The 15,715-nt window shown below is 43.7% G+C and overlaps 1 protein-coding gene across 1 annotated transcript in view; it reads right to left on the bottom strand.

The window, feature by feature from the left end:
- EPS8L1 (EPS8 signaling adaptor L1) overlaps nt 1-15,715 on the bottom strand; it is a 52,124-nt gene that overhangs the window by 31,193 nt on the left and 5,216 nt on the right. The window contains exons 2-3 of the mRNA XM_034423205.3: nt 14,244-14,296; nt 11,831-11,874 (exon numbers count right to left, since the gene is read on the bottom strand). Coding sequence (XP_034279096.2) covers nt 11,831-11,874; nt 14,244-14,260 — 61 coding nt within the window. The 5' untranslated portion in view covers nt 14,261-14,296. The remainder of the gene's footprint in view (nt 1-11,830; nt 11,875-14,243; nt 14,297-15,715) is intronic.

Raw genomic sequence — 15,715 nt, 5'->3', positions numbered from 1 at the left:
ATAGCCTAACATATATAGAAGGCATCAAAATCAATACATAATGCATATTGCAGCATAAAATCATGTTTGTAGCAGTGGTGCGTTTCAAATTTTTTTACTACTGGTTCTGTGGTCGTGGCTTGGTGGGTGGGGCATGGCTTAGTGGGCATGGTGTGGCTTGGTGGGCATGGCAGGGGAAGGATACTGTAAAATCTCCATTCCCATCCTACTCCAGGGGAAGGATACTGTAAAATCTCCATTCCCTCCCCAATCCAGAGGAAGGTTACTCCAAAATCCCCATTTCCTCCCGATCAGGTGAAACTTGGGAGTCAGAGAATAGATGGGGGTGGGGCCAGTCAGAATTTTTACTACTGGTTCTCTGAACTACTCAAAATTTCCACTACTGGTTCTCCAAAACTGGTCAGAACCTGCTGAAACCCACCTCCAGTTTGTAGACACTTACAGTACAAGTAGTCCTCAAGTTACAACCACAATTGAGTCCAAAATTTATGTTGCTAAGTGAGAAATTTGTTAAGTGAGTTTTGCCCCATTTTACGATTTTTCTTGCCATGTTTGTTAAGTGAATCACTACAATTTAGTTAGTAACAAGATTGTTAAGTGAATCTGGTTTCCCCATTGACTTTGCTTGTCAGAAGGTTGTAAAAGGCGATCACGTGACTCTGGGACACTGCAACCGTCATAAATGTGAGTCAGATGTCAGGCATCCGAATGTAAATCACATGACTATGGGGTTGCTGATCATAAATGTGAAAAACGGTCATAACTCACTATTTTCAGTGCGTTGTAACTTCAAAAAGTCACTAAGTGAACTGTTGTAAGTCGAGAACTACCTATAGTCCAAAACCCCAGTAAAATTGCCTCCAGGTGTGAATCTTGCACACTCTACTTCACTTATGTTACATTTTGGATTCTTTTAATTAAAAATAAACAAATGGGCCTTATGTAGGACCCACAGGTATTATTTTAAAAATATTGTAGTTTATATGGCTTAGTCTTTTGTACAGAAATGCCCCCATCAAAAGCATTAAGTGAAATAAAAGCATTAAAATAAATTGAGAAAGGGATTGTGATCACGGATACTAGAAGAGATGGTCGCAAACAGCCTCATCAACTTGCTAACTAGTAAACGAGGGTTTATAACTTCATGAGAATTCCAAGTGGTTTGCTCATAAAAGTTCAGATCTGCCCACAGATTCAGAAAGTTTGGTTAATATATAACAGACATATTCACTCCTATTCACAATATTAACATTCAAGGATATTATACAGGTAGTCCTCAAATTTAAATGGTAATGGAGACTTCCGGTGGCTCCGCCGACACCGAAAGATGCTCCTTTGCGAGCGCCAGCCCCAGGACTCTGTTAGAGCCGCTAGCGAAAATCAGCTGTTCAGCGGCTTGAAAACTTTCCCCCTGGGAGAAGGGGGGAAAGAGAGCCGACGGGTGTGGGTAGAGCTCCCCAAGAGCCCCAGGTTTCTTTTTAAATCTGGGGCTTAAAGGGTGAGAGCTCCCCGGGAAGCCCGTCACTGCTCCAGACCTGGGACATTTCTGCTTCAAGCAGAACTAGATGTCGCGACCATCCCAGCAACTCAACTTTAAAGAAAAAAATTTTGGACTTGAAAGCTGGCAGAGAAAATATAGGAGAAGCTAAAACGGCAAGTACTAAACTTTAACTCCGAAAAATCTATCACTTCCCTCTTATTTTCTATGGGAGAAAGGGAAAGTAAAATGGTGTTTGATTCTAACGAGGGTGTGGAGAAGTGAAAGTTAGATACAAAGTATTATGTGGTGCTGAAAGCCCCTGTCTAAAAGAAGAGGATTTTATTTTAAAAGGAGAAGGATTTAAAAATCATTTCTAAAAACAAAAAAGACTTGTACCACTTAAAGACTGGAATAATTGATCTAGTTGTTGGAAAAGTATAAAGTGAAAGTTTTATTAGGAAAAAAAATGGCTGGCTTTTTTGAAAGTGATGAAGGCTCACCATTACATACATCAGTAAATACACAAATACTGACTGTGGATCTCTGATGAAATTTTAGAATCATTTACCTCCGCGTTAGTGGAAAGAATGGATGGGTTTTTCAAGAAGGTCTTTACACAAATTCGAAACAAAGATACAAGTGAAGATACTGTATCGTTTCAGTTGCCAAACAATAAGGAGCTGCTGGATGAAGAGGTGGACGAAATAATCCAGTTTAATGTGCCTTTGGAAAATGAAATGGAGGCTTTTCAAATTAAGAAGGAAAGGCAGAAAGGCTTGAAGGAGCGTAACCAGGAAATATTGAGAGACATTTCTTCAGAGGCTTTGATACAGACAACCGGAAAATTGTCAGGAGGCGTTGGGATTTCTTATATAAGAAGGAAGATTCGAAGTGGAACTTTACAATTTTTTTACAAAAATGGATTCCTATCGCAGTTAAAGAGGTGTTTTTACTGAAAGGAATTACTTTGCAAAGAGAACAGGATTGTAAGGTTCAGCAACTTCAGTTAAAAATCCAAGAATTTATAAAAATAGAAGAAGGTGGAGGAAAAAGACTGGAGCAGAGGGTTTGCAAAAAAGCCAGGAAAAAATGGAGAAGGAAAAATTACAATCCTCTTTTTTGGGGAGGATAGTAATAGTGAAAATGAATTATTATACTTGTATTTAGAGATATGATTTGTTCTGAAAAGTTATATTATAGTGAAAATGAATGATTTACCTATATTTAGGGACATGATTTGTTTTGAAAAGTTACATTAAATAATGCTATGGTTGAATTGTTATGAATTGGTGAAGAATTTATATAGGTTTATGGGTTAAAAGAAAAATATTGTGGATGTAAAAATTATGGACAGTGTAGATCATTCAATATAAGTTTAGGGGTTAGAAGAAGGATATTACTTAAACCTTTATACTTTGTTTTAAATTACATTAATACCATATTAAAGAATGCTTTGTTGAAGAATAAATATAAACTTGTGGGGTATAAAGAAAATATAAGTAATGCAAGGGTTGAGGGAAGGTTTTTGATAATATTTTGTATAGATATTAAATAGTGAAGATGTTATTTGATTATACGTAGTGGATTTGTAGAGAATAAGATGAATAAGTTTATGTAAAGCTATTAAGCAAGGAATGTTTTCAGGAAGAATTAATATAAGTCTATAGGGTAAAAACTAAAAATAAGGTATTTACAATATATTTTATTTGAGATTGGTTAAAATATTTTGTTAAGGTGTTAATATATGTAAGGGTTGGAGATCTGATGGTTAACTGTAACTGGGCTTTGACTGTGTAATGCTGGAAGAAAGAAGACTTGCTTATTATTGAAGAATGGACAAGAACGAAGTTGGAATGATTACTTTCAAGCAATAATTGGTTTAAATAGTTATATTTAGATATGAACAAGGGGAGTTAAAGTGCAAGAGGGAGATGAACCTATAGATAGTTAGCTTATGTTTTTTTTATGTTTGTTACATGCTATACCCTGTATTTGCTCTGGGAAGTCCAGGGGGGGCGGGAGGGTTGGGGCAGGAGGGGGGAGGAGAGGGGGGAAAATATGTATAAACTTTTTAAAAAACTTTTCAATAAAAAAAAAAATTAAATGGTAATGGAGCCTGCCCATCGCAGCGGTAAGTCACACTGGTTGTAAAATGGGTCACTCACATGTCTGATTTGATTTTACAATCAAATGGAGGTCGTTAAGACAACACCATAGTCATTAAACAAACCAATGGTTTGCTTGGGGATGATTTTGCCAAAACCCGCAAGCAAATACCAGTTGCAGTGTGTGTGTCAAGGGTGAAATCCAACAGGCTCTAACAGGTTCTGGAGAACCAGTATCGGAAATCTTGAGTAGTTCGGAGAACCGGCAAATACCACCTCTGGCTGGCCCCAGATTGGGGTGGGAATGGAGATTTTGCAGTATCCTTCCCCTGCCACGCCATCAAGCCACGCCTACCAAGCCACACCCACAGAACCCATAGTAAAAAAATTTGGATTTCACCACTGGTGTGTGTGTATGTGTGTGCAGCTGTCAAAACTTTGAAATCAGGTGATAATTCTCCTGGGGAGGTCGGTCATAACTTCAAATGATTGTTAAGTGATTTGTCGTAAGTTAAGGACTATCTGTAACATGATCCAGGGAATTATCCCTCAAAGACAAGTATTTCATTTATTTATAAATTTTATTTAGCACCTCCTTCAACTGGGAAGTGCTATAAAATCCCAAATTAATATAATGTTATAATAATATAATAATTATAATTTATACAAGTTAATGTAATGTGCATGGTTAAAAAAAATGGCACCAGTTGAAAGAAAACTCCTTGAATTTCATAATAGATATACAGATATGTACGGAAAAAAGTAGTAATATCAAACACTGTACAGCCTGAGAAACTGATTTGCATTTAATAGTACTTTTCAGACAATTACCAGTTTTTTTCTTAATGAATCAGAGTGTTTTAACAGAGCAAAGGAAAGACAGGAGGAATACATCTAAACGTAAATAAAAGAAGTTACTGGAGCATATAATAATATTATTATTATGGTTGGCTACACAGTCAGCCAAATGTTTAGACTGGATTTTGGCATTTTAATCCTCCTATCAAGCCCTTCCCAATGACCTAGGATTTTGATAGATGTTGTTTTTAATAATATTAAATAATCACAGGATTGTGTTTAGTTGGAACCAAACAAGTCAGATGTTCAGGCTGGATTTGTTATTTTTGTCTGCAAGGATCTGGGATAGGCAGATGTGGATGTCTGATGGTGTTAGAAGTATTGTCACAGGATGTAAGTTGCTCCAAGTAAAGCTGCCCTTTGCAATTGACTGATGGTGAAATTGCCAATGCCAATAGTATTCAAGTGATACTTCACTTGAACACTATTCAACAGTCCCACTTGAACACTGGGATCACATCTGTTGAGTCCTCACAGTTACGACCCCGCTAGCTCAGGACTGTGTTGCTAGCCATCGCCGATTGGTTCAGACGTGAGCAGCGATGTTAGCGGGAACTCGCTGCTTGCCCATTAGCTCGCGCTGTCTGACAGCTTGCTATTTAAGCAGCTGTCAGGCTGGCTGTTCTGTTCTGTTGCCGCCGCGTGAGATATGTCTATAGTTGTTGTTAAATAAACTTAGTTCTGAAGCAACCAAGCCTCGTTTATGCCAGTCCACCTGATCAAACACTTGGCGACAAGGATGGGATCTGGCTGAGGTGACGGTTGCCACAGACCCTGACAGGACGCGGATTACCTCACGTCTGTATCCTGTTAATAATGACGTCCGGTTTTCTGGCATTTACCCCTTTTGAACCCGCTTCTGAGACATGGGACGACTATCTTGAAAGGTTTGAGTGCTTCTTACAAGCAAACGACCTTACAAATTTGTCAAGCGCCTGGAGGAGGGGCTATTTCCTCAGTTCATGCGGCCGCAAGGTTTTCAGGACGGCCAGGGCTCTGGCCCTCCTCAGCCGGTATTCACAGTGCCATGGGAGACGTTGCTGGAGAAGTTACAGCGCCGTTATTCTCCCGCTCCCTCGAAAATCGCCAGGCGGCACGCATTTCACCAATGGGCGCAGAAAGAAGGAGAGTCTATTAATGACTACATGGCCTCCTTGCGAACGGCCGCCCTACATTGCGAGTTTAGAGAGCTTGACGAGATGCTCCTGGATCAATTGGTGTGCAGAGTGAGGAACTTGAAGCTGCAACAGAGGTTGTTGGCACGCTCTGATTTAACCCTCCCGATCGCCTTGGATGAGGCCAGGGCTGCCGAGATGTCCGCAAAATCTTCGGCGGAGATCCAGCGGTTCCAGGCCGGGGGAGGGCCCTCACCCGCAGCCCCATAGTCTGTCCACTATGAAGAGTCTGACCAAGACGGTTCCTCAGACATGGACGGGGATGTGAGCTGTCTCAAGACGACTCTGAAGAAGAAATGGGCCCCCAAGGTCAAGTCTTCTCAGGGCGATTGCCTGGGTTGTGGCGGAGCGCACAACCGCGCTGACTGCAGGTTCAAGACTGCTGTTTGCTGCTGCTGTGGGAAACGCGGACACCTGTCTAGGGTCTGCCGTGCGGCGTTTCTAGCTCCAGATGACTCAGGAGAGTCGCGGCCTAAATGGCAGAAGAGCCGCCGGCTTGGCCGACGAGAGGAGAGTTTCGAGGTTTCTCCGGACGCTGAGGTGGCGACCATTGCCATCAGCCACGCCTTCGCTTCATTTCCCAACAGCAAGATCCACCTGTCCGTTTTGCTGGAAGGGGCCCCTGTAAGATGGAGGTGGACACGGGCTCTTCCAAGTCATTGATCGCCTGGGCTATCCTTAAAGCCTTGCTTCCGGCATTTTCCCAGCAACGCCTACAGCCCTGCCACATCAAACTGAAAGACTACCAGGGGTGATCCATTCCCATCCTGGGCTGTGGCACGTTTCGTGTAACCTATGGTTCCTTTTCAGGTGGCTTGCCTTTGATCGTTGTGAGAGATAGCCTGCCAACCTTGCTTGGGTTGGATTGGTTTGCTGCCCTGCATCTCGGTGTATCTGGCATTCACTCTACCATCTCTGAAGTCGCTGCGGAGCTGTCCCACGAATTCGCTGATGTATTCGATGGCCAGCTTGGTAAATACATGGGTCTCCCAATTTCCTTTAATTTGGACCCCCAGGTGGCGCCCATTCGCTTGAAACCTAGGAGGGTGCCTCTTGCATTGCGGCCCTGGGTGGATCGGGAATTAGATAAATTAATTGCCCAAGGGGTCCTTCAGCCAGTAGAGCACTCCAAATGGGAGACCCCTATTGTGATTCCCCTCAAGCAGGACGGCTCTATTAGAATCTACGCCGACTATAAGGGGACACTTAATAAGGCCCTCCAAGCCAATCATTACCCGGTGCCCGTGGTGCAGCATTTACTCCACTCTCTGGGCCAGGGAAAAATTTTTGCGAAGCTGGACCTTGCTCAAGCCTATCAACAGCTTCCGGTGGATAATGCCACCACCCTGGCCCAGACCATAGTTACGCACCGCAGTGCATTTAAGTACACTCGCCTTCAGTTTGGGGTTAGTGTCACCCCAGGCATCTTTCAAAGCCTCATGGAGCGCCTGCTCCATGGTCTGCAGAGGGTGGTCCCCTACTTTGATGACATCCTGGTCGCGACTGCAGACCAGGCAGAGTTAGTCGTCAAGCTTAGGGCTGTTCTCTCTCGTTTCAGAAAGGCGGGGTTAAAACTGAAACGGGAAAAATGCCATATTGGGGTTCCCCGGGTGGAGTTTTTGGGATTTCTTATTGATGCCTCTGGCATCCACCCAGCTCCCGGCAAGGTAGAGGCCATTAAAAATGCCCCTGTCCCCTCCAATAAAGCCGAACTCCAGGCTTTTCTTGGTCTTCTCAATTTTTATGCTGTCTTTTTACCCCATAAAACGTCCATAGCGGAGCCTCTCCATCGGCTTCTTGATGCTAAATCCCCTTGGCTCTGGGATTGCAAGGCTGCTGCCTCTTTCCAGGCCGTCAAGGACATCCTCTCCTCCGACGCCGTCCTCGTTCAGTATAACGATAGCCTGCCCGTTTCCTTGACGTGTGCCGCTTCCCCCTATGGGGTGGGGGCTGTCCTAAGCCACCTTTTACCATCCAGCGCAGAGGCGCCTATCGCCTACTACTCAAGGACATTATTGGCGGTGGAGAGGAATTATACCAAATTGATAGGGAGGCTCTTGCGGCTGTGGCGGGAATCAAACAATTCCACGACTACCTGTATGGCCGGTTTTTTTACCTCATTACGGACCATAAGCTGCTTTTAGGGTTATTGGCAGGAGACCAACAGACCCCTCAGATTTTGTCTCCACGCATGTCCCAATGGGTGGAGTTTTTGGCTGCCTACTCATACCAATTGCTATATCGGCCGGGTAAGGCTATTGGGCAGGCTGATGCCCTCAGCCACTGTCCCCTGCCTCTCCCCATCCACGACCTGGCCCCCACGGTGGCCGTCCTCCTGGTTGACGATCTACTTTCGCTGGTGACAGCGGTGGACATTCGTGACCATTCCACCAGGGACCCTGTCCTCTCCAAAGTCCTAGACTTCACCCACAGGGGTTGGCCTCCCTCGCCGGCACCGGCAGACCTCCTCCCTTACTATCCCAGGCACCATGAGTTGTTGGTGTTGCAGGGCTGCCTGCTGTGGGGCAACAGGGTGGTTGTGCCCCCTGGCCTCAGAGACCAGATCTTGTCTAGCCTCCACGATGCCCATCCGGGTGTTGTGCGAATGAAATCCCTTGGCCGGAGTTACGTCTGATGGCCACGACTTGATCTTGATATCAAGGAATGGGTGGCCCGTTGCCCGCAATGACAGCACTCGCGCCCTGCCCCCCCTCCACCCTTGTACTGGAATGGGAGTTTCTCCGGGCGCCCTGGGCGAGAGTCCATCTGGACCTCGCAGGACCCTCTATGGGCCAAACCTTCTTGATAGTGGTGGATGCGTATTCCAAATGGGTAGAGCTTGCCATCCTGCATCCACCACATCAGAAGCCGTCATTAGGGTGTTAGAGGGTTTGTTCACCACTCATGGGTTGCCTGACACCATGGTTAGTGACAACAAGCCGCAATTCACCTCGGCACCCTTCCAGATGTTTCTCGCAAGGCTGGGCATTCGCCATGCCCAAACGGCACCCTCGCATCCGGCTGCTAATGGTTTGGTGGAAAGGGCTGTGTGAATGGCCAAAGAGGTGTTACGCCGCTTGAGTTCCACTAATTGGCAACAGAGGGTACACCAGTATCTGCTGGCTCAACATACAACCCCCAGCTCTACCCTCAAACACAGTCCTGCCGAGCTCCTCATGCGCCGCCGACTCCGGACAACCCTGGACCACCTGCATCCTAACTACGCCCATGAGCCGCCTCCTGGGGCATGCATCCCGGCCCGGGTGTTCGGAGTGGGGGACCTGGTCTACGCTCTAAACTTCGATAAGGACATGAAGTGGCTGCCAGGGCAAATAATCCAAATAACCGAACCCTATTCTTATAGGGTCCAGCTTGCCGACGGAAGAGTCTGGCGACGACATATTAATCAACTGAGACGAAGGTTGGCAGAGGGATTGGACACGCAGCCTGCCCTAGACCATCCTATTCCAGCATGAGCTACCGCCTTAGACGAACCACCTACCAGGACCATTCCAAACCAACCTCCCCAGGCTGATTCCAGCCCACTGGCTGATTCACCTGACATTCCGGGCCCAGCGGCGAGTTTGAGTCCTTCCGCATGCTCTCACCCCAGCGACGCCACTCCTCCTCCGATGGTCCATGACAGGTGCACTGAAGCTCCGCCTCCGACGTCACCCACAGTCGTCTTACGACGGTCTAGCCGGTCCCGTCGTTGCCCCGCGTACTTGGAGGACTACACATGCGCGATCCGGGGGGAGAGGGGTGTTGAGTCCTCACAGTTACGACCCCGCTCAGGACTGTGTTGCTAGCCGTCGCCGATTTCAGACGCGAGCAGCGATGTTAGCGGGAACTAGCTGCTCGCCCATTGGCTCGCGCTGTCTGACAGCTTGCTATTTAAGCAGCTGTCAGGCTGGCTGTTCTATTCTGTTGCTGCCGCGCGAGATCTGTCTATAGTTGTTGTTAAATAAAATTAGTTCTGAAGCAACCAAGCCTCGTTTATGCCAGTCCACCCGATCAAACAGCATCTATTACTATTGGTGATACCTTTGCTTTCTTTTGCTGCAGTCGTTCTGCTTCTATTGGCAGGTCCTTGTATTTTGTTATCTTCTCCAGTTCTTTCTTTGCCACCCACAGAGAGGGCTCGCAATCTGGGTGTCCTCCTGGACACATGGCTGTCTTTTGAAGAGCATATGACGGCCGTGGCCAGGGGGGCCTTTTATCAGGTTCGCCTGATTCGCCAGTTGCAGCCCTTTCTGGACCAGGACGCCTTGCGCATGGTCACTCACACCCTTGTCACCTCCCGGCTGGACTATTGTAATGCTCTCTACATGGGGCTCCCCTTGAAGAGCACTCGGAGGCTCCAACTGGTCCAGAATGTGGCCATGCGAGTGGTTATGGGCGCAACTTGTTGTGTCCACGTGACACCCCAGCTGCACTGGCTCCCAGTGGTCTTCTGGGTGCGATTCAAGGTGTTGGTCACCACCTTTAAAGCGCTCCATGGCATAGGACCAGGGTACCTTCGAGACCGACTTCTGTCACCAATAGCCTCCCATCGGCCAGTTCGCTCCCACAGAGAGGGTCTCCTCAGGGTGCCATCAGCCAAGTTATGCCGGCTGGCGACACCCAGAGGGAGAGCCTTCTCTGTGGGAGCCCCAGCCCTGTGGAATGAACTGCCCCCGGAAGTGCGTAAGATCTCTGACCTCCAGGCATTTCGCTGTGCACTCAAGACCCTGTTGTTCCGCCAGGCCGGGCTATCAACATAATAATTTTAAATTGGGTGTTTTAAATTTCTGGGGTTTTAAATTGAGCCAAATTATTTAATAATTTTAAATTATTTTAATTGATGTTTGTCTTGTGCTTTTAATAGGCTGTACACTGCCCTGAGTCCTTCGTGAGAAGGGCGGTATAGAAATAAAATTATTCTTATTCTTATTCTTTCTCTTCTATTCTTCTGATTTCAGGTACTGCCATGTCCACTATGCAGGCTGTTTTATCAACTATTGTTAAGTCTGGTATGTTATGTGGCAGTTCCATGTCTGTTTGAATTCTAAAGTCCCAGAGCAATTTAGCTTCTTCATTTTCCATTACTTTCTTTATTTTATGGTCCCACTACCACCATCATTATTACTCTGTTCTGTTATTTCTGATTCTGAATGTTGTTCTTTCTAGAACTGGTGCATTTGTTTCAAATATCCTCTTCTTGTTCGACTTGATTTGTAATAACAGATCATTATTTCTTTGTTTTCAATCTCTGTACATTTGTGACAGATAAATATCTTTTATTCTAGTTCTGCAGCTGTTGGCCCTGGTTGCTCAGCCAACAATCCTGAGTTCTGTATCCCATTTTTCACAAGATATCCAGGAACTCCAACATCTAGTATGGACCTTGTTAACTCGGGTGACATCCAAGGCTGTTTGGCTTTCTGAAATTTACTCTCACCATATTTTTTTTAATTGGAGAGACAGTCTTTATCTGACTCCTCTAATGAGACCTATCCAATATGGTTGAACTTCTGGCATAGCTCCCATCTTCCTCAGAGCACACAAGTCCCACAACCACTTCAAGGTAGTGTCTTACTGGGGGTTGATGATGATGATGATTGGAGAAATTCACAAAGTATCAAAATCATAGTTGAAAGATTATGGTGTAAACTGGTGCCATAACCCAACCCAAAAATCTTGGATGGCACTTAAGAAATCTGTGCATTGACAACATCTCCATCTGACAATTACAAAAGGCCACATTGCCTAGATCCACATATATATTATGATATCCTAGGTTCTTGGGAAGAATTTAACATGTATGAAGGCTCACACTAGTTAAAATGCTGGCAGTTTTGATTTCACATTGTTGTCTATATAATAATAATAAATTAAACCAGAAACTTAAAGACCACAAGGAGAGAAAAGAATATTAGATTAGACCAATTCAGTTTTGCCTACAGAAATCTTTGCTGCCATCTAGCTGTCATCTAGATTTCTGCAGCTCAGAATTGGTAGCTAGTAGTATATGTAAGATTAGTTATTTGGCGCTAGAGAGGGGATTGCAGGCATAAAGCATTGTAGCAGGAGATGGGCAGTGTGATTGATGAGACTAGAGAATTGTGAGTTGCTGAGGATGGTAGAGCTGCAAGATGGAATAACCTTCAGTCCAACAATCATCCCAACACAAAGGTGTTCCCTTGGTTATATTCCCATGGTCCCAAACTCACCATAGATGGCTCTGGCACTGGGCTTGTGAACGTCACCAAATAAACTGGGAGACAAAACAGACAAATCAGATGACAATCTTAGCTTCTCCAGCCCAAATTCCCTGTCTTCTCAAACTTTGCTAGGCTTCCAGGCTCCCTGAGAATCTAAGAGGCTTATTAGCCCGGGTTCTTTGAAGTATCCTTTCAGTGGTGAGTTGCTACCGGTTCACCCCGGATCGGACGAACCAGTAGCGGCAGTGGTGGGAAGCTCCACCCACTTGCCCGGATATCTCTGCACATGTGTGGAAGTGTTGGTAAAATGAGGACCGAGATTATTGGAAGCAATATGCTGACTCTGTAAACTGCTTAGAGAGGGCTGTAAAGGACTATAAAGTAATATACTTCAATAATATAACACTTCAGTAATATAACACTTCAGTAATATACTTAGTAAATACTGTTATGTTACTATGTGCTATTCCTATTTCTATTTCAACAACATCCACAATTTATCTCAAAAAATGATGTTATAATTAGTGCTACTTGATTTTATTTATTTACTACTTACTTACTCATTCAATTTCTATAGCCACCCATCTCAAGCAAGTGACTCTAAGTAGCTTACTACTTAAATTCTAAAACAATTTAAAAGACATTAAAACAATAACATGTTGTTTAATCCTCATTGAGCCCCAAAGCAAGGTTACACCCTTTCATCTGGATGGTTTTTACCACAACCAGTAGCTCTTAAACCTTAATTTCAGACTTGCATTTGAATAATAGTCCCAATGACACACACTCATTTGTCAAAGCAGAAAGGAAGAAGGAATAATACTGCCATAGTTGTGCCCCTAGACTTGCCAAAGGCTACTGGAATGAGAGCAGAATACTATACTGACTCTTGGCATACTCTGATCTGAGTTAGTGGCCATTCCTTAGGTATTTATGATGATGATCAGTAGCTTTGCCTCAGAGCAAGATGGACAGGAAATGGCAATGACTAACCAAGGAGCAATGAAGATGCTAATGAAAATTACAGGGGTTGTTTTCAATCCTGCTAACATCTCACTAGAAATGAGGGTTGCCAGAGTTGCTTAAATTTCTAAAAAGGAAAGTTCTTTTAGGTTCTTCAGAGGTCTCCTACAGCTTTGTATCACCTTAAAGAGGTGAGCATCAGGGAACCTGCTCAGGTTCTGTGGGGGAAAGGTGGAGAAGATCTTAATAAATCTTTCCTAATCTGGAGCTCTGCAGAGTTGGTATACAATACTACAGTTCCTATAAACCCCAAGCACACTGCTAGCTGGGGATGATGAGATTTATAACCCAATATACCTAGAAATCAGCAAGTTGAAGAAGGAAACAGTAAAATCTATGAGCCATGTTCCCTAATTTCATCAGGTCTTGGCTGAATCATGCCTTTTCAAAGCTTTCTAAAAACAGCAGTTGTCACCTGAAAAACCACATAAATAAAAGGAGGGGAGAGATGCTGCCAAGGGAACAGTTACATAATACCCTTGGCTGCATAACAAGTCGAAAAAGAAGAAAAAAATATCCTTAACTTAAATGTGGTAAAAAAAATAGTCAGAAATTTGTACTTTCAGACTTGCAAGATTCTGCTAATGTAGCCTTACAATAAATTACAATTAGTTCACTTGGACATATTTTCTGTATAGATTACCTGGGAAGGCTGACAGCTATTGTCTAGACTCTAGACTACAGGTTGGATCATAGCAACTAGACTTATTTTCTGTTTTCTGTTTGAAATATTTCTCGGCTTATTCAAGTAGTTTCTTCAGTCTTTTTCTTAAGCTATCTAGATAATCAGCAAAATGTTTTAAACAACGACAATAAAAAAGTCCAATTTCCGTAAGTCAACTTCCAGACTACTCTACCTGGAATACTGAGAATCTTCACCAACATACTGATAGCTATTCTATCTGACTATAGCAGGGGTCTCCAAACTTGGCAACTTTATGACTTGTAGACTGCAACTCTCAGAATTCCTCAGCCAGCATGAGGATGAGCATCTTAAAGTTGCCAAGGTTGGTAATCCCTGCTATAAACAATTCCCTTGTATCTATCCCGATGTGCGATAGTTTTCCAGATTGCATTTAGGAGTCCATCCCCCCCCCGATCCTAAATATTTACTAAACAAAAGTGTTTTATCACACTTCTAAGGAATAGGGTATACACATTGAGTTTTTTGTGATACTGAAAAACAAAGCTAGTTTTCATAGAGTGGATCTCACCAACAGAAGCAACCAGAACGAATCAGATACAGAATCAGATTCCATCAGAGGGGTACCTCTTCTCACACAATGCCTTGGACATTGCTTTGTCTATCATTTGGGTAGAGTTGGTCCCAGAAATTTTGCCACTTATCTCTTTAGTTAGGCAGGTGTTAAAAAATAGAATATTTTTCTCACACGCTTACCTTCCTGAGTCACTCATGATGTCAGCAACCTTATCTGAAATTCACACCACGACCTTTTCAAAGGAAGAGAAGAAAAATCAGCGGTCTCTCCAAGAACAGGTGGCTTTTGTCCCACAGCTAAAAGAATAGCAGCCAAGACCTCACCTCCTACTGCTAGAACATTATGGTGTCAAAATTCAAGATAAAACCCAACTCAAACTGCAGTGCCAAATAGAAATTCTATAGATTTTTTTTTATTTGGGTGGATCATTTTCTGCCCAATGATGTGTCCCCAATCTTTATCTTCCCAATCCATTTCATTTTGAATGAAGTTGCCTAAATAATATTCTTGGAAAATTCAATTTGCAAACTGCAAGATTTGGTGAAGCACTTTGCACCGTAGCTTGATCTAGTGGTTAACCCAGGGGTCTCCAACCTTGGTGACTTTAAGACTTGTGGACATCCACAGCAAAGCTGGCTGAGGAATTCTGGGAGTTGAAGTCCACAAGTCTTAAAGTCGCCAAGGTTGGCGACCCCTGGGTTAAAGCACCAGGCAAGAAAGTAGGAGTCTGTGAGTTTAAGTCATGCCTTAGCCATGAAAGCTAAGGTGACTTTGGAGCAATCCCTCTCTCTCAGCCCAACTCACCTCGCAGGATTGTTGTGGGGAAAATAGGAGGTGGAAGGTGTGTTAGATATGTTCACCTCCTTGAATTATTTGTAAAAATAATAAAGGTGGGATATAAATAAATATAAATAAAACATAAATTAATCCCTCACATTTTAGGACCAACATGCTATATAAATTGAAATCCAAGAGACTTTCCCCCCTGGATTTTAGGTGCCCAGTCTGGGTAAAAAATAGGAAATGCCAGTGCCAGAAAAATATATTGTTCTTTTCCACATTCTTTAATTTCTTCATTAGCTGATCAGTTGTATTGATTTATGGGCTAGTTACATGTCTTCAGTTACATTTCTACCTGCTATTTTATGCTCCAAAAGACTCGAGGTGCATTACATGGCTTTCCTTTTAATTTCACCCCAGTCTTGGATGGCAGGTTAGGTTGAGAAATTGTACATGGCTCGACATTACACAATGATTGAAATTCTTAGTTTGGTTTTGGCCAGCTTTGATCAAATGCAACCTCAGTTCATACAACAGGCCAATCCATAGCTTAATTTGTTTGGCTTCAAGTTGATGCATTTGACTGCAGAATTGCACTTGGTAAACAATGGTTCACAGCTGAGTTTGTACAAACCCAGCTAATAGGTTGTTTATTATTCTCAAAAACATGATGAAACACACCCTATGACTTAACATAACAGTTCATTTAGCTGTACTGCCGATGTGGGGCCTAGCCCAAAATTACTGTTGCCTAGGAAACATAGGAAAACAAATTACTTGAAATAATTACTTGAAGTAAAAAAAATTACTCTTGTTTGTCCCCAGAGTATAACAGTTCTCTACTAATAGATAATTCCCCACTGTTGGAATC

The sequence above is a fragment of the Pantherophis guttatus genome, chromosome 4, assembly GCF_059756535.1.
Source record: "Pantherophis guttatus breed Tessera chromosome 4, ASM5975653v1, whole genome shotgun sequence".
Taxonomy (NCBI): Eukaryota; Metazoa; Chordata; class Lepidosauria; order Squamata; family Colubridae; genus Pantherophis; species Pantherophis guttatus.
The sequence above is the reverse complement of the archived record's forward strand: the minus strand, read 5'-3'. Positions and strand labels throughout refer to the sequence as shown.